This window comes from Saccopteryx leptura, chromosome 2 (genome assembly GCF_036850995.1).
Source record: "Saccopteryx leptura isolate mSacLep1 chromosome 2, mSacLep1_pri_phased_curated, whole genome shotgun sequence".
In the NCBI taxonomy this organism is placed as follows: domain Eukaryota; kingdom Metazoa; phylum Chordata; class Mammalia; order Chiroptera; family Emballonuridae; genus Saccopteryx; species Saccopteryx leptura.
This window is the reverse complement of record NC_089504.1, coordinates 142,387,329-142,405,914: the sequence shown is the minus strand read 5'-3', so window position 1 is coordinate 142,405,914 and position 18,586 is coordinate 142,387,329. Positions and strand designations below refer to the sequence as shown.

The window sequence follows — 18,586 nt, the reverse complement described above, 5'->3', positions numbered from 1 at the left end:
ACCTAGCCATTCAAGCTAACAATCAAGCGTTGGGGGAGGGGCGCGCGCAGGCAGCCTAAAATACCTTCGGGAGCACAGCTGCGACCCAATCACTGAAATTAGCTTAACCCATGAAATATGCGCACCCTCGGTTCTAATTGATAAGATCTCTCTCAGTTCAGCGATCCAAGACAAGAGGCGTGATATTTTTTAGTGCCTCTCGCTAAAGGGGCGGGGACAACTTCTGATTGATAGAGCCTCCATATTCAGGGATAAACGCTAACAAGAAGGACTTGGCAGATAATAAGATCTATACTACACTAGTCGCAAGCAGAGACTAGTGCCTCTTCTTCCCAGCAAAAACAGGCTACAAAGTGTGGAAAGCCTGGGTTGAGAGGTCCAACTGAATGATAGGCGCTGAACAGTCACCTTGACAACAATTGACTCCCACCCCCGCCTGATTACACTGGAGGCCCTGACTGCCAGAGCCTTTCCCAAAGCTTTGCACTGAGTGGGAATAGAGTGGGGATTTCCCAGCTCTTTGAGCCTCTTACTCCCCAGGCAGAAGCAGTTGCAGCCTTATAGCTGGATCACCAGGCTGCTAATTCAGAAAGGGGGGACTAGGAGAGAGAATCCAGGAAAGCAAACTCTCTCATCATTGGACCCTGCAAACGCCAACAAGCCTTGACTACCAGCAAGACTAAAGCCAATTATATGACATTGCCATAGAATCCCATCAACTGCAAATCCCTACCTAAGTGTGACACAGGGGCAGAGCCTGGGGTACAGAGTCACCGACCAGGAAGAGGGAAAGAAAAGAAAAAGGAAGAAGTTAACCTCTCAAAATCAAGAAAAATCCACAGACTTTACAACTTGTTCCACTAATTCTTTTTTTGTTGTTGTTGTTTGTTTCTTCTATCTTATTGCCTTTATTTCCTCCACTTCGGTCCTTCTATTCTCTGCCCATCTTATGCTTCCCTTTTCTTGAACTACACTACCCATGAGTGTTACATTTTATTTCTCTTCTTCATCCTCACCCTCCTTTAAGGTTATACTCCAAAACACTTAACTCTCACTCTCTCCTCTTTTGTTTTTTTTTTGTCTTGCTTTATTTTGTTTTTTTGCTCTTCCTATTTTATTTCTTCCTTCGTTTTTCTCTTTTTCTTATTTTTTCCTTTCTATTCGTTTTTTCTTTTCTCATTTTACTTTCCTCCCATTTAATCCTCAATCACGAACAAATTAGTTAATTTGGGACTCAAGGCATTTTTTGGCTTTATTTTTCTTTTTTGCTTTTGTTTTTATTTTTTTTCTTGTTTGTTTATTTTTGTGGCATTTTGGGTCCTCCCAACCCAAGGTCTCCATTGTATTTAGTCTTCGCTCCACTTAATACAACAGATTTTTACTTATTATTTTTATTTTTTTCTTCTTTATTATTCTTTTTTGGTCCTTTTTTCTGGTTCCCTCTTATCCCTCTCATTATATCTCTTAGTTGACCATCACTTACAAGCAAATCATCTTATGCTTGTCTAAGATTTTCTTCCTTTTTTTTTTTTTTTTGCATTTAGTAGGTCCCTACTCCCTTTTTTTGCCCCTTGAACTCTTCACCCCAAATCAGGCCCTCCATTATAGGCACGATATTTCCCTGAGGAGGGGAGAGGAGGGAAAGAGAAGAAAGAAAAAAGGGGGAAATAATAAATTATTACTGTTTTTTTTTTGTGGGGTGTTTTACCTTTTTTTTTTTTTTTTTTTTTTTACTTTTTACTCTTTATTAATTCTAATTAGTGCTATCAACAAGACCACCCTCAGATGCCGATAAGAAAGAGGAAATCGAATATTATGGATACAAAAGAAAGAGAGGTAACACAAATAGATGTGGAAAAATCTGTGGAGAAAAGATTTAACATATTGGAAGCCTTGGAGCTAAATGACAGAGAATTTAAAATAGAAATCTTAAAAATACTCAGAGATATAAAAAAAACACAGAAAGGCAATATAGGGAGATCAGAAAACAACTCAATGAACACAAAGAATATATTACCAAGGAAATCGAAACTATAAAAACAAATCAAACAGAAATGAAAAACTCAATTCACGAGCTGAAAAACGAGGTAACAAGCTTAGCTAACAGAACAGCCCAGATTGAAGATAGGATTAGTGAAATAGAAGACAAACAACTTGAGGCACAACAGAGAGAAAAAGAAAGAGACTCAAAAATAATAAAAAACGAGAAAGCCCTACAGGAATTGTCTGACTCCATCAGAAAGAATAACATAAGAATAATAGGTATATCAGAGGGAGAAGAAAAAGAAAATGGAATGGAGAATATACTCAAACAAATAATAGACGAGAATTTCCCAAGCCTGTGGAAAGAACTAAAGCCTCAAATTCAAGAAGCAAACAGAACACCGAGTTTTCTTAACCCCAACAAACCCACTCCAAGGCACATCATAATAAAGATGACACAAACCAATGACAAAGAAAAAATTTTCAAGGCAGCCAGGGAAAAGAAGAGTACAACATATAAAGGAAGGCCTATTAGATTATCATCAGATTTCTCAGCAGAAACTCTACAAGCTAGAAGAGAGTGGACCCCAATATTTAAAGCCCTGAAAGAGAGGAACTTTCAGCCAAGAATACTATACCCATCAAAGCTATCCTTCAAGTATGAAGGAGATATAAAAACATTCACAAATACAGAAAAAATGAGAGAATTTATCAACAGAAAGCCCCCACTCCAGGAAATACTAAAGGGGGTTTTCCAACCAGATTCAAAGAACAAAAGAAAACAACACCACAAGTAACAGCTCCACCAAGAACACAATAATACCAAACTTAAACTGTGACAACAAAGAAAAAAAAGGGGGGAGAGGATGGAGATTAACAGTAGCAAAGGATGATGAAGTGCAGAAATACTTATAAGATAGGGTACTACAATGAATATGGTAGGTACCCTTTTCATTACTTAATGGTAACCACCCTTGAAAAAACCACCACAAAAACACTTGACTTAAAAAAGGTAGCAACAGAGGAAAGAAGTATGGAACACAAACAAACAAAAACAAATGATAGAAAAACAAAAGAGAAGAATCAAACTAGATACAAAACTAACAGAAAGCAATTTATAAAATGGCAGTAGGGAACCCACAAGTGTCAATAATTACACTAAATGTAAATAGATTAAACTTACCAATAAAAAGACACAGAGTAGCAGAATGGATTAAAAAAGAAAATCCAACTATATGCTGCCTACAAGAAACACATCTAAGCAACAAGGATAAAAACAAATTCAAAGTGAAAGGCTGGAAAACAATACTCCAAGCAAACAACACCCAAAAAAAGCAGGTGTAGCAATACTTATATCTAATAATGCTGACTACAAGACAGAAAAAGTACTCAGAGACAAAAATGGTCATTTCATAATGATTAAGGGGAAGTTGAATCAAGAAGACATAACAATCCTTAATATATATGCACCAAACCAAGGAGCACCAAAATATATAAGACAGCTACTTATTGACCTTAAAACAAAAACTAACAAAAATACAATCATACTTGGAGACCTCAATACACCGCTGACGGCTCTAGATCGGTCATCCAAACAGAGAATCAACAAAGACATAGTGGCCTTAAACGAAATACTAGAACACCTGGATATGATAGACATCTACAGGACACTTCATCCCAAAGCGACAGAGTATACATTTTTCTCTAGTGTACATGGAACATTCTCAAGAATTGACCATATGTTGGGCCACAAAGACAATATCAGCAAATTTAGAAAAATTGAAATTGTACCAAGCATTTTTTCTGATCATAAAGCCTTGAAACTAGAATTCAACTGCAAAAAAGAGGGGGAAAAACCCACAAAAATGTGGAAACTAAACAACATACTTCTAAAAAATGAATGGGTCAAAGAAGAAATAAGCGCAGAGATCAAAAGATATATACAGACAAATGAAAATGAAAATATGACATATCAGAATCTCTGGGATACAGCAAAAGCAGTAATAAGAGGAAAGTTCATATCACTTCAGGCCTATATGAACAAACAAGAGAGAGCCGAAGTAAACCACTTAACTTCACACCTTAAGGAACTAGAAAAAGAAGAACAAAGACAACCCAAAACCAGCCGAAGAAAGGAGATAATAAAAATCAGAGCAGAAATAAATGAAATAGAGAACAGAAAAACTATAGAAAAAATCAATAAAACAAGGAGCTGGTTCTTTGAAAAGATCAACAAAATTGACAAACCCTTGGCAAGACTCACCAAGGAAAAAAGGCACAGGACTCAAATAAACAAAATCCAAAATGAAAGAGGAGAAATCACCACAGACATCATAGATATACAAAGAATTATTGTAGAATACTATGAAAAATTATATGCCACCAAATACAACAATCTAGAAGAAATGGATAAATTCCTAGAACAATACAACCTTCCTAGACTGAGTCATGAAGAAGCAGAAAGCCTAAACAGACCAATCAGCAGGGAGGAAATAGAAAAAACTATTAAAAACCTCCCCAAAAATAAAAGTCCAGGCCCAGACGGTTATACTAATGAATTCTATCAAACATTCAAAGAAGACTTGGTTCCTATTCTACTCAAAGTCTTCCAAAAAATTGAAGAAGAAGCAATACTTCCAAACACATTTTATGAGGCCAACATAACCCTCATACCAAAACCTGGCAAGGATGGCACAAAGAAAGAAAACTACAGACCAATATCTCTAATGAATACAGATGCTAAAATACTAAACAAAATACTGGCAAACCCAATACAACAACATATTAAAAAAATAATACATCATGATCAAGTGGGATTCATCCCAGAATCCGAAGGATGGTTCAACATACGTAAAACGGTTAACGTAATACACCATATCAACAAAACAAAGAACAAAAACCACATGATCTTATCAATAGATGCAGAAAAGGCTTTTGATAAAATACAACACAATTTTATGTTTAAGACTCTCAACAAAATGGGTATAGAAGGAAAATATCTCAACATGATAAAGGCCATATATGATAAACCATCAGCCAACATCCTATTAAACGGCATAAAACTGAGGACTTTCTACCTTAAATCAGGAACAAGACAGGGTTGTCCACTCTCTCCACTCTTATTTAACGTGGTGCTAGAAGTTCTGGCCAGAGCAATCAGACAAGACAAAGAAATAAAAGGCATCCATATCGGAAAAGAAGAAGTAAAGGTATCACTTTTTGCTGATGATATGATCCTATACATCGAAAACCCGAAGGACTCCACAAAAAGATTATTAGAAACAATAAACCAATACAGTAAGGTCGCAGGATACAAAATTAACATACAAAAGTCCATAGCCTTTCTATATGCCAACAATGAAATACTAGAAAACGAACTCAAAAAAATAATCCCCTTCACGATTGCAACATAAAAAATAAAATACCTAGGAATAAACATAACAAAGAACGTAAAGGACCTATATAATGAAAATTACAAAGCATTGTTAAGAGAAATCGAAAAAGATACAATGAGATGGAAAAATATTCCTTGTTCTTGGATAGGAAGAATAAATATAATCAAAATGGCCATATTACCCAAAGCAATATACAAATTTAATGCAATTCCCATCAAAATCCCTATGAGATTTTTTAAAGAAATGGAACAAAAAATCATCAGATTTATATGGAACTATAAAAAACCCCGAATAGCCAAAACAATCCTAAGGAAAAAGAATGAAGCTGGGGGCATTACAATACCTGACTTCAAACTATATTATAGGGCCACGATAATCAAAACAGCATGGTATTGGCAGAAAAATAGACACTCAGACCAATGGAACAGAATAGAAAGCCCAGAAATAAAACCACATATATATGGTCAAATAATCTTTGATAAAGGGGCCAACAACACACAATGGAGAAAAGAAAGCCTCTTCAACAAATGGTGTTGGGAAAACTGGAAAGCCACATGCAAAAGAATGAAACTCGACTACAGCCTGTCCCCGTGTATTAAAATTAATTCAAAATGGATCAAAGACCTAAATATAAGACCTGAAACAATAAAGTACATAGAAGAAGACATAGGTACTAAAATCATGGACCTGGGTTTTAAAAAACATTTTATGAACTTGACCCCAATGGCAAGAGAAGTGAAGGCAAAAATAAATGAATGGGACTACATCAGAATAAAAAGTTTCTGCTCAGCAAGAGAAACTGATATCAAAATAAACAGACAGCCAACTAAATGGGAAATGATATTTTCAAACAACAACTCAGATAAGGGCCTAATATCCAAAATTTACAAAGAACTCATAAAACTCAACAACAAACAAACAAACAATCCAATAAAAAAATGGGAAGAGGACATGAACAGACACTTCTCCCAGGAAGAGATACAAATGGCCAACAGAAATATGAAAAGATGCTCAGCTTCATTAGTTATTAGAGAAATGCAAATCAAAACTACAATGAGATACCACCTCACTCCTGTTAGATTAGCTATTATCAACAAGACGGGTAATAGCAAATGTTGGAGAGGCTGTGGAGAAAAAGGAACCCTCATTCACTGTTGGTGGGAATGTAAAGTAGTACAACCATTATGGAGGAAAGTATGGTGGTTCCTCAAAAAACTGCAAATAGAACTACCTTATGACCCAGGAATCCCTCTACTGGGTATATACCCCAAAACCTCAGAAACGTTGATACGTGAAGACACATGTAGCCCCATGTTCATTGCAGCACTGTTCACAGTGGCCAAGACATGGAAACAACCAAAAAGCCCTTCAATAGAAGACTGGATAAAGAAGATGTGGCACATATACACTATGGAATACTACTCAGCCATAAGAAATGATGACATCAGATCATTTACAGCAAAATGGTGGGATCTTGATAACATTATAAGGAGTGAAATAAGTAAATCAGAAAAAAACAAGAACTACATGGTTCCATACATTGGTGGAACATAAAAATGAGACTAAGAGACATGGACAAGAGTGTGGTGGTTACCAAGGGTGGGGGGAGGGAGGACATGGGAGGGAGGGAGGGAGAGAGTTAGGGGGAGGGGGAGGGGCACAGAGAACTAGATAGAGGGTGGCGGAGGACAGTCTGACTTTGGGCGAGGGGTTTGCAACATAATTTAATGACAAAATAACCTAGACATGTTTTCTTTGAATATATGTACCCTGATTTATTAATGTCATCCCATTACCATTAATAAAAATTTATTATAAAAAAAAAATAAATAAATAAAGGCTCTAATTCAATACATGATTAAAATATCCAGAGATGTTTCATCTTCCCTAAAAAATATATCAGCTTCCACTGACAGAAGACAAAAAAGAAGGAACTTGATAGCAATCTATGGGTTGACTTTGTGAGCTTGATTTCATTGAAAACTAGTTCAATCATTACAGAATTGATCAGAGATCTGTGATCTACTGATTAAAGGTACTGATAAAGCTGCCTGCAAAACAGTGCGTTCCACCCCATCAGAGACAGTGTTGAAAGTGTAGCTCCGAGAGCAGAAGCCATGAACGGTCTGCAGGGGGCTCCACACTCTGGGGAGGAGTCACACACGATGACACATAAACATGCTGGTCACCTTTCGCTCCAGCAAGCTTATGAATCTTTTTGTTTCACATATTTGTATCATTAACTATTGTGTTTTTCAGCTAAAATTTTTATAGAAAACTTTCTAGAATGTTCCTTTTTCCCCTTGAAATGTATATAATATCTCCATATACATCCTTTAATAATTTATCCAGGGAAAGGTCTTGTAATTTGCTTTGCATCCCAGAGCAATAAAACACTTAATATTATCCTACAAATTATTATTATTTTTTTTTCTGCAAGAAACTGCTTGTTTTGACTGGGTCTCAGACATGCTCATTTCTCAACCAGCTCCACTAACACCCCTTTTGTTCTAGCTAATGTACTTTCTCCACTGTAGCAGACATAATCTTAAATCAGATTGTGCTACTCATCATCTCCTGAAAGCACATCTGTGTTCTCCCGCTGAACACAGAATGAAGTATGAACTCCTGGCAAATCCTGTAAGAATGCGGTGAAGGAGAGAGTTAGGATGAGAGCAGAATGGTATGAGTCTGAGGTGCAGTCAGGGCCAGGCCTTTTGCCCTTGTCATCTCTGCAACACATCCCACACCATGACTAGGGGCACTGGCCTCCTTCCCCTTTCATGAACTTGGTGAGTTCTTTCCTGCCATTCCCTGTACCTGGTACTCTCATTCCCACTTTTGTGGTTTGGCTAGTTCTTTTCCTTTAGATTTCAGGCTAAACATGACCTAAGTAGAGAAGCTTGACCCAATCACCCTATTCAAATCATTTCTACCACTTTTGTTCTCTATATTAGTCACTTTTTTCTTATAAGCCTCAATAAACTTATATATTAATATATTTTATTATTTGTGCTAGTTCTTTATTTTCCTGATATCCACTAGAACACAAACTTCGGAGAGGGCTGGCCTATTATTATAATCAAGAACCTAGTAGAATGCCTGTCGTCTTGTTGGTGGTCAGTAGATGTTTATTGAATGAATCAACTTTCTGGAGAGCAAAGGTATTATGAAAATATGGAATTTTTAAAAGTTTCCTTTCTCAGAGAAAAGAAACTATTTGCACATTATAATACATAATAGAGCTCCAGAGAATAAGACTGTATTTCATAAACCAAAATGAAGTCATTCGTGGAAGATTATCTTTAATATCCTTTCCTATTGTTATCATGTATTCCACTGAGGAATTTCACAAATTATTTTAGAGTCTAAGTAAATGAACACAAAATAGTATGCAGAGACTGTGTGTGAACTAGTATCTAAAAGAAACTCTGGAGAAGATCTGAAAAACCCAAATTAGCGTAGATGCAGAGATGCTATCTATGGCTGGACAGAGTGGTCAATTCTGCTTCGAGAACTAACACGGAAAGCTACTGAAAGATGAGTAAGACCCTGGTAAATCCCCTTATGCTCAACTCTTGGACAAATTTCAGTCATTCATAGAGTTACATTTAAAATAATTAGGGCAATGAGTCACCACTCAAAGTCAAATTTAGAGATGTACAAAATATTACTTTGTTCAGATATTTCTCCTCTGCTCTCATGTTTATTATAAAACAGCCTAACAATTGGAAAAGGATTTGACTGGATAGTCATGATTCAAAGTTAATGAAAGGACTGTGTATACTGGGAGGGGCAAAAATTGGTTTACAGTTATTTGTATGAAAAATAATACAATAATTAACAAATAATAATAAAAGGAAAAACTGTGTTTTGCATACTTACAACTGTAAATCTATTTTTGTCCCACCCTGTATGTTAGAGGTAGTTTTAAACTTAAGCTGTTTATCAGCCTAGAAATATATAGGCTAGATTAATTACCTTGATCTCTGGAAATGATCCCATACAAATGAAGTAAAGTAATTCAAAATTATCTGGTGATTTCAAAATGGTTGGAGACACAGCATTTCCTGAGTGACAATATTTGATTATGTTATAATCGTAATGATAAAATTTTTAAATTATGATGATGGCCTGACAAGGCAGTGGCGCAGTGGATAGAGCATTGGACTGGGGCTCAGAGGACCCAGCTTCAAGACCCTGAGGTTGCCAGTTTGAGTGTGGGCTCATCTGTTTTGAGCAAGGCTCACCAGCTTGGACCCAAGGTTGCTGGCTTAAGGAAGGGGTCACTTGCTCTGCCCCTCGGTCAAGGCATATATGAGAAAGCAATCAATGAACAACTAAGGTGCTGCAATGAAGAATTGATGCTTCTCACCTCTCTTCCTTCCTGTCTGTCCCTCTGTCTCTTTCTGTTTTTGTCACACACACACAAAAGATATTATGATGGACTTATAAGGATGGCATTCAACTGTCCTATAATATACCATTTCAAATATTTAGGTTAATAGTTCATTTACTCATGGCAATCTATTGCTTCACAAATGATAAAGGACATTTACAAAATTACAAATATAGGGATCCCTGAATTATGTAGCTTCTTGTCATTAAAGAAATATATATACATATACATTCACACACACACACAAAGGCTGTTGTGCAATATTTGAAGCACCAATTTTTATTTTTGAACATGCTTACTGAGAAGATATATGCAACATCAATGATGTTAATATTGCATTTTAAACTAAAAGCACATGAATTAAATCTAAACATCCCAACAATCATCTTGATTCTTTTATAGTGTACAACTTAGATACTGAGAAGAGGGACATGTGAGTAATGAAGTTAAGCATCTAAAATTTCCACCTATAAAACAGTTTTCTAGCCCTTTCTTTTCTGCTCCTGGGCCAGAGAGGATAAAGTGAAAAAAACAAAATATGTTTTTCATCAGTGTTTAAGTTGGTGGCTTTGGTTATAGGGTATAACTTAATAGCTTGGAGTTACCAAAAATAGTAGTTTAAATGTTTAAATTGCATCATCTGTGGTAACATCAGGATAAATTACAGATTCATTAGAAGACAGAAAATCAACAAAATGAATATATAGGAACTTTAAATTGAATGGAAAAGATGCCTTGTTCTTGTAGGTCGTATGCTAGACTTCACCACTGCCATATCCCAGGCCAGACCATCATCATCTTCAATCATTCTATAATAATAACTTTGGAATCCATCCCCTTACATATTATTTCCTTACATATAAATTTTCCATAATCACCAAAGTGAATTTTTAAGTGCAAATATCTGATCATGCTATTTTACCTTGAAGGTTTCTAATGACTACTTCTTGCTCTTAGGACAAAGTCCAGACTCTAAAATGTCCTTAAAAGTCTCCTTAAATTTGACTAAAATATCTGTATTCTGTTTAAATCTAAAAAGAAACATAAAAGCTCAAACTATCCACATTCAAATATAAATAATGAAATACATGCTTCTTTGTGGATATTAATTTATGACCCAGGATACTTGTCATTCTGTATTCTAAAATTTGCAGCAAATATATCATAAGTCAAATTAGCTTACAAAAATTTATATTCAAAATATTGTGGCTTGCTTCACATTATTCTTAATTTAACTTACAATGATGTATAAAAACAAGAGATTCTTAACAGAAAATACAGACCTTATTAGAGAAATATTTTCAGTGACCTTGTGATGAATTATTTGCCTTGATGTAAACTATAAAGATGACAAGGAATAATTTATAAAAATAGCAGATAACAGTGTTCAGGCCAGAGAGAAGTGGAATTACAGATGACCTTGTCTAATAAATTTTCTAGAGTATCTCTAACATGAAGTCTTAATCTTTGTAAGAATCAACTTTGTGGATTAGCCCATGGCATCATACAAATCTAGGGCCTAATTGGAAGTGTAACTACATTCTAGATACTAAACCAAGTTGTCCAAATTAATTTTTAACTCTAAATTTCACTCTATAAAAACATCAATTTATTCAAAAAATTACTTGCTAAAATTCCTCTCTGTGCTGGATATATATCCTAGGTATTGGAGATTCAAAGGCTGAACAAAGTAAAAAGGAGCTTGTTCCTAAGGAGTGTATGTTGAAACTAATGTCTTACATTTGAGATAATCAACTGTATAAACTAATAAACAATATAATTCTAAGTAGTGGTAAATATTATGAAGATAATTGTGATACAATGTGACAAAAAATTAGAATAGGGGCAGTCTTTCATTGAAGGTCATATAATTATTCCCTGAGGAGGTGACATCTGAGCACAAACATGACAAGAATGAACATGCCTTGCCAAGATCCAAAGAATTCCAGACAGCAGCAAGAACAAGTACAGATGCTTCCAGGTAGGAATAATGTTTTAAAGTTGGCTTGTTCAAGGAGAGAAAGCTTAATCAAGCAAAAGACAAATCACTTACTTGAGGTGAGAGAGTTTGGCAGGGCCAGATTATACAGGGCACTGTAGGCCACAATACGAAATTTAGATTTTATTCTTTAAGATAGCTTTCCAAGAGGAGAGTTATATAATTTGACTCCCTCTGGCTGCTGCATAGAATAAAGGAAGCCACAATTAGAAGCCCTGAAATATTTTAGAATTGCAGTAGGGCCAGCAAAGATGATTGTAACCTGGGCTTGAAGGGATGTGGAAATATATAAATGGTAGTATATTTTAAGTATGTGAACTGTAAAAAAAAAAAAAAGTATGTGAACTGTGCCTGCATATTGCAGGTAATTAATGAATACTTGTTGAAAGAACTAATGGACAGTATAATCCATATGAACATTAACCTAGCAATGTATTACATGCCTGAGTACATATTTTAGGCACAAAAACTGAAATAAAGGAAAGTATTAAGTCTTTTAAATATCTAAGAAAGCTGAAAATTTCCATTTGTACTTACATGCTTTCTCATTAAAAATAATTTAGACAATTTGAAAATTAATTCACACTTAAATAATAAAATTCCAAAATGGTAGTATTCACCAAACAACTGATAATCCCTAGTGTTAATCCTACAGTTTCTTTGTACTATATGGCTAGACTAAGAGATAAATAACAGAAAGTCTGCATTAATAAGAATATTGTTCATTAATTGCAAAGAAAAGAAGAAACTATTCTGAGTATCTCTGAGTTTTATAAAACAGCACACTGTCTTGTGTACATAAGCTGTTTGCACTGGCTGTCAGGTTGCAAGCATGGTGTGCTTCGGTTGGCCCACACCACCTCCCAAAAGCCAATTTTTAACTTTTCAATAAATTTATAAATGAGTTGTTCAAAATATTGTTATTAAAATTGAAATTATGTAAACTTATTAGTTAAATTTAAAAAAATAAAACAAAGGTAGCAAATACCCAAACTAATCCCTTTCTAATTATTTGACTACATTGTAATATCATCAATGCTTCTGAGGTTACAACTTCTGCATTTGGGTGGTGGCAATACAATATACTGGTGTTCTACTGAACACCTCTTGCCAGCTTCACGGGTAATGACATCATGTGGGAAATTGGAAATCAAACATGAGGAAAATACTTACTCCATAGCAATTGGCAAATGCTATAAACCTGGAATTCCTCTCACCCAGGAGAGTTGTGTATTATTTATCAGTAAATCACTAGTTATAATTATTCCAATGCAACTGTCATTGCTACAGCATTTCTAGTTACAAACCTGTATCATTTAAATCCAGGAAACTCGGATTTGCTTCACATTAGGAGTGAATGAAGAGTAAGGGAATAGAGAGAGCAACAGAGTGTTATGGTTGGCTTCTAGATAGAAAAGAGTCTACATTCAAGAGCAATTTACTTAGGTTTTTTTTCCACTCTACCACACTCCAAATGATGTTCCTATTTCATTCTGATTTCCTTTTGTGAAAAATCCCCGCTAAGTGTTAAAATAGTGACGGCGTGTGTTATCAAAGTTCAGAATTTAGAAAATGCTTTAAAAATAAAATGACTTCCATTTTCTCCTATCAAACTAATAATGGCTAAAAAGAGAGACTAATTCAACTGTGGTGCGGTGGAAATGCACTCCTATACAATGATGATAAAAACATAAATGCAATATAAAAGTAAGTCACACTCTTATCATTTAAATTTAACCTGCAGAAAGATCACTTTATGAAAAAAGCATTTAAAATAGTATTATGATAGAAAAAATTGGAAGAGGTAGATAAATATTGTATATTTGAGAGAATATTTTATATAATTTTAAATGAAATTTATAGAATTTTAATGATATGGGAAATATTCTTGTAATGTAATTGATAAAGGTAGGCTTTACCATGATATATGTAATAGAAACAAAAACATGAAAGTATATATGCATAAAAGGGTTACTCAAAGTAAATTCTACTAAACATTTATAGTAATTAATTTAGTGTTTGACATATGACTGATTAATTTTTTTCTTTCAGATTTCTGTAATTTCCAAATTTTCTAAAATGAGAATATCTAAACTAAAAAAAAATTCAATATAAATTATTTAAATTTACAAGAAAGCTTAAAATTTCTGTGTATTTACATGTTTTTCTTACTATAAATAATTTAAACAAACTGCAAATAAATTTAAAAATTCTAGAATATTAATATTCACCAAAGTGCTAACATTTCCTAATTTTAATTCTATAGTTTCTCTATGCAGTTATGCTCAGACTAAAAACTATAACATTGCATTAAAGGATATTTTATTAGTTTAATACATAAATATTATTTAGTTATAAATCAACAACTTTTTTCTAAGTCAAATATTTCTATCTTTGATTCAGCATCTTCTAATATTTCAGTCTCCCATAACATTTTCAGATTAACATCAATCTTAATTCTGTATAATTAGTTATATTCTCCATCCAGGGTAAGAAAAAAAGAATCAAAATTTAAACAAATAATAGAGTTCCACAAATCCAAACAAGGGAAGACATCATTGACTCAAATATTTATTTTGAATTAACCAATGCTGTGAGAAATAGAGTTTGCAGAGAAAGGCTATGCTGAGACAGAAAGGGAGACAGTAAAGGAACTCTCATTTACTGCCCTTCTATTTTATTTCTATATTAATATTTGTAAGGAAAAGGGAGTTAGAAGAACATTAGTAGTAGAATAGTGAATTTCCTTTTCATATAACATAAGTTTGGATATTATTATCTAATGGTCTAGTATTATGTATCATTTTAATGCATTATGGTATTTTAATTATGCTTTGGCATCCAGATGATAATCCACAAGTATGTGGTATGTTGCAAATCTACTTTTGTGACGCATAAGGGAAAAAAATGTCAAGTTTCAAGACATCCTTGACATTTCAAATCACTGATATTGGTGTGGATATCAGTCCTACCTTTACTCTTGAGAATCCATATAGCCGAGAAACTTACAGCTGCCCAAATGAAATGTGTCTTAAATGACTGGCTTACCTGAAATTTTGACTTGAGACACCACTCCATCTCCTCCATCACTGTGTGCACGGACTTCTACCACATACTCTCCATTCCTCGGGACTGGAACTTCTATGGAGTGTTTATTCGTTGAGTACAGTTTCCCATCATGCTGGCCATCAGGTCTATAGAGTACCTTAAAAAGTCCCAAATATGTACACTTTATAAAGTGGTCATTATGATCGAATGCTGTAACACTAAAACCAGAATATTCTAACACTTATATTCATAAAATAGGTTCTAAGGTACCTATATGTAATAATTGCTGGAAAATTAATGTTTTTCATTCACAAAAATCAATTTCACTTATATTTTAGGGTTATTAAATAATGTGCCTTATGCATCTCAATTTTATTTTTTTGAGATGGCCTACAATAGCGAGTGGAAAACATTATGTGGGTTTTTTTTTTAATAAATAGTATAAGGACTCTTTCAATATATTGAAGTAGTGTAAAAAAATTGCCTCATAATTTAACTTATTTTCACATTATTCCTAAAATTCAGTATGCAGGGGAAAAAGTGATAGGATGTGATGTAGAGAATATATGGATCTACTAATATATCACCCGGAACACTCTCGATCTTGTCTAATCTCAGAAGCTAAGCAGGTCGGGCCTGGTTAGTACTTGAATGGGAGAATATATGGAAATAATATTTTTTCCCTTTTTTGTTCATTTATAAAAGGCCACTCAATACATCAAAGAGTTTGTGGTGTGCTGGGCAACTTTATCTTAATTCTTGCCAAGCAAAAATAGATTCTTTTTGTCTCAGTTCTTCAGGAACTGATTATTCTAACAACTCTATACAGCTGTTATTCTATCTTGCTCATTTGATGTAGCATGTTCTTAGATTTCACTAAAGATCATTTCTCATTTCAAAATTTATCATGGCACTGAGTTGTCTGATTCTGTCATACAACTACGATAAGAAAACTGACTGGGTTTTGCCGAAACCATAGAAATTCAAACATCAATTACTCTTTGAAGCTTAAATGGAAAATACTACAATATTCTTTTATCTACCTTATATCCTGTCACTGTAGATTCATTTGATAGTGCGACCACATGATCCCAGGTAATTATGTAGCGTGAACCAGACCTTATTGAACTGGTGATCCTTGGTGGCTGGCTCGGGGCTGTGAAAAGTAGTAACATACAATTGATCATCACCACAACCAACTTCAGTTCTGCAAGCTACATTACACAAGGAATTATAATGCTGATGATAATAATATGACAGCAATAACAGTCAATTTTAACAAGTGCTAACTACCGTATTTCTCCTTATAAGACGCACCTTAATTTGGGGGCCCAAAATTTGAAAAAAAAATGCATTACACAAAGTTATCTAATTCAAATTTTATTCATCATAAAATTCATACAACTCCTCATCACTATCAAAACTCTCATCCATTACCTTGCCTTCATCTGTGTCTAATGACTAATCACTGTTTTCATATATTGTCTTGTCCTCAGTTCCATCTATGGCATTTGAAATGCCACACTTCTTAAATGACTTGACAATGATCTCAATCTTGATGTTATCCCAGGATCTTTTCACCCAGGTACAATGAGTGCAAAGACAAGTGCAAAAAAGCGGGAAATGCAAGCAAAAATAATCTACAACTACTGTATAAGATGCACCCAGTTTTTAGACCCCAAATTTTTCAAAAAAGGGTGCATCTTATACATAGAGAAATATGGTATATGCTAAGCACTTTATATCCATGGGGGCATTTAGTGCACTCCTGTGTAGTACATAACATAACTTTTATCAACCTCATTATCCTTCACTTGGGTTTGTTTTTGAACCGCTCTTATAAAACTGCTGTTTTTGAGGTTATCATTTACTTGCACTTGGCCATATCTAATGTTACTATTTTATTCTTTTTAAATTTAACATTTTTGAAGCATTTTACTGAATTGACTTCCTAATTCCTTCTTGAATCTCATTCTTTTCTTAAATCCATGATCTTCTCACATCTGTCCCTGCCTCCCATCTCTGCAGCTGCTCTTTCTCACTACCATGCCTTCTGTTCAATTTTGACATGTGGGAATGACTTAGGCCCCGATCCTGAGCACCCTCCCTCTATGACTCTTCCCTAAATCTCACATCTGGGCCCACAGCATTAAGTACTCACAATTCCATCTCAAGCTCTAATCTTTCACATAACCTCTAAACATATGTATGCAAGTGCTGATCTCTACTTGACTGTCTAAAAGGCTTTTCAACTGTAACAAAATCAAGATGGAACATTTGTAATGTATCCCCAGATGTACCTCCCTATGAGTCTTTCACAATCAAACCCCCTGTTTCTCAAACAGAAATTTAGAATTCAGTTTTTCATTTTGTTCATTGCCAACATTCAAATTAGCAGCAAATTGTCAATGCTGCCTACAGAAAACTTGCCATTTATTTCTATTATTATTCAGTTCTGACCACTACTGTTTCCTTCCTCAACTGCTAAAATAGCATCCTAATTGGTTATTTTGCTTTTTTGCTTACATTCTTTTGTTTGTTTGTTTTTGTATTTTTCTGAAGTGAGAAGTGGGGAGGCAGTCAGACAGAGTTCTACATGTGCCTGACTGGGATCCACCCGGCATGCCCACCAGGGGGTGATGCTCTGGCTATCTAGGGTGTTGCTCCATTACAACTGGAGCCATTCCAGTGCCTGAGGCAGAGGCCATGCCATTCTAGTGCCTGAGGCAGAGGCCATGGTGCCATCCTCAGTGCCCTGGGCCAACTTGCTCCAATGGAGCCTTGGCTGCATGAGGGGAAGGGAGAGAGAGAGAGGAAAGAGAGGGTGAAGGGTGGGGAAGCAGATGGGAGCTTCTCCTGTGTGCCCTGGCTGGGAATCAAACCCGGGACTTCCACACGCTGGGCTGACGCTCTACCACTGAGCCAACCAGTCAGGGCCGATTCATATTTTGACGCTAGTATGCTTCCTCTCCTCACTTAAGAACCTACATTCTGGCCTCACTGGCCTTTTTACACTTAAAATATATCAAACTCTTTCCACCTAAAGGCTTTGTACTGTTATTTTCTTCACCTAAAACAATCTCTCCCTAGCCCCACCCCTAGTCATTACATAGTGGGTCCTTCTTATTACTCATATACTGACACAAATGGCATCTTCTCAAAGAAGCCATTCTTGCCCACCCAATGGGAATTTGGCTCTTGCCCAAGTTACTTTCAATTTATTTTCTGTTTATTCACTTTGTTATCCTGTCATCTGATATTACTATATTTATTTGTCAGAGATTTGTTTTTATATTTGTTTTGTTTTGTTTTTCTCTCTCCTTCCATTAGTTTGTAATCTCATGAGAAAAGAATGAGACTGGTTCGATGTCTTCTGAATCCTCAACTCTTAGAACAGTGTTAGGTACTTAGTATACTTTCAATGAATGAATAAATGGAAAAAAAGAATAAAGAAATAAATACTCCCTTCACAAATTGGAAAAATGAAGTTTAAAGATGTGAAGTAATTTGTCTATTTTCACATATTTCATTCGTGGGCAAAACAGATTTCAGACTCCTTTGTGGTACCAAAGTCTGGCTCTTCACACCATGTTTTTTTTAGAAGTTTCTGTTTCTCCAAGTAAATTTCATAATATTTTTTAACCCTAATGTAGTTACATCTTCAAATTATTGTAAAACTTTCTAGAGCCTGAATATAAATTCTCTTCTTTGATATTTCAACTTGATTAAAGAAACAGATATTAAAGTAATGCCAGAGAGATG

At 34.9% G+C, this 18,586-nt stretch overlaps 1 protein-coding gene across 3 annotated transcripts in view; it reads right to left on the bottom strand.

The window, feature by feature from the left end:
- The window catches only part of CNTN1 (contactin 1), a 374,840-nt gene that overhangs the window by 28,353 nt on the left and 327,901 nt on the right, over nt 1-18,586 (bottom strand). For all 3 annotated transcript variants that reach the window (XM_066368970.1, XM_066368969.1, XM_066368971.1), the window contains 2 exons: nt 15,868-15,980; nt 14,825-14,981 (listed from right to left, as the gene is read on the bottom strand). In XM_066368970.1, the coding sequence (XP_066225067.1) occupies nt 14,825-14,981; nt 15,868-15,980 (270 nt within the window). The remainder of the gene's footprint in view (nt 1-14,824; nt 14,982-15,867; nt 15,981-18,586) is intronic.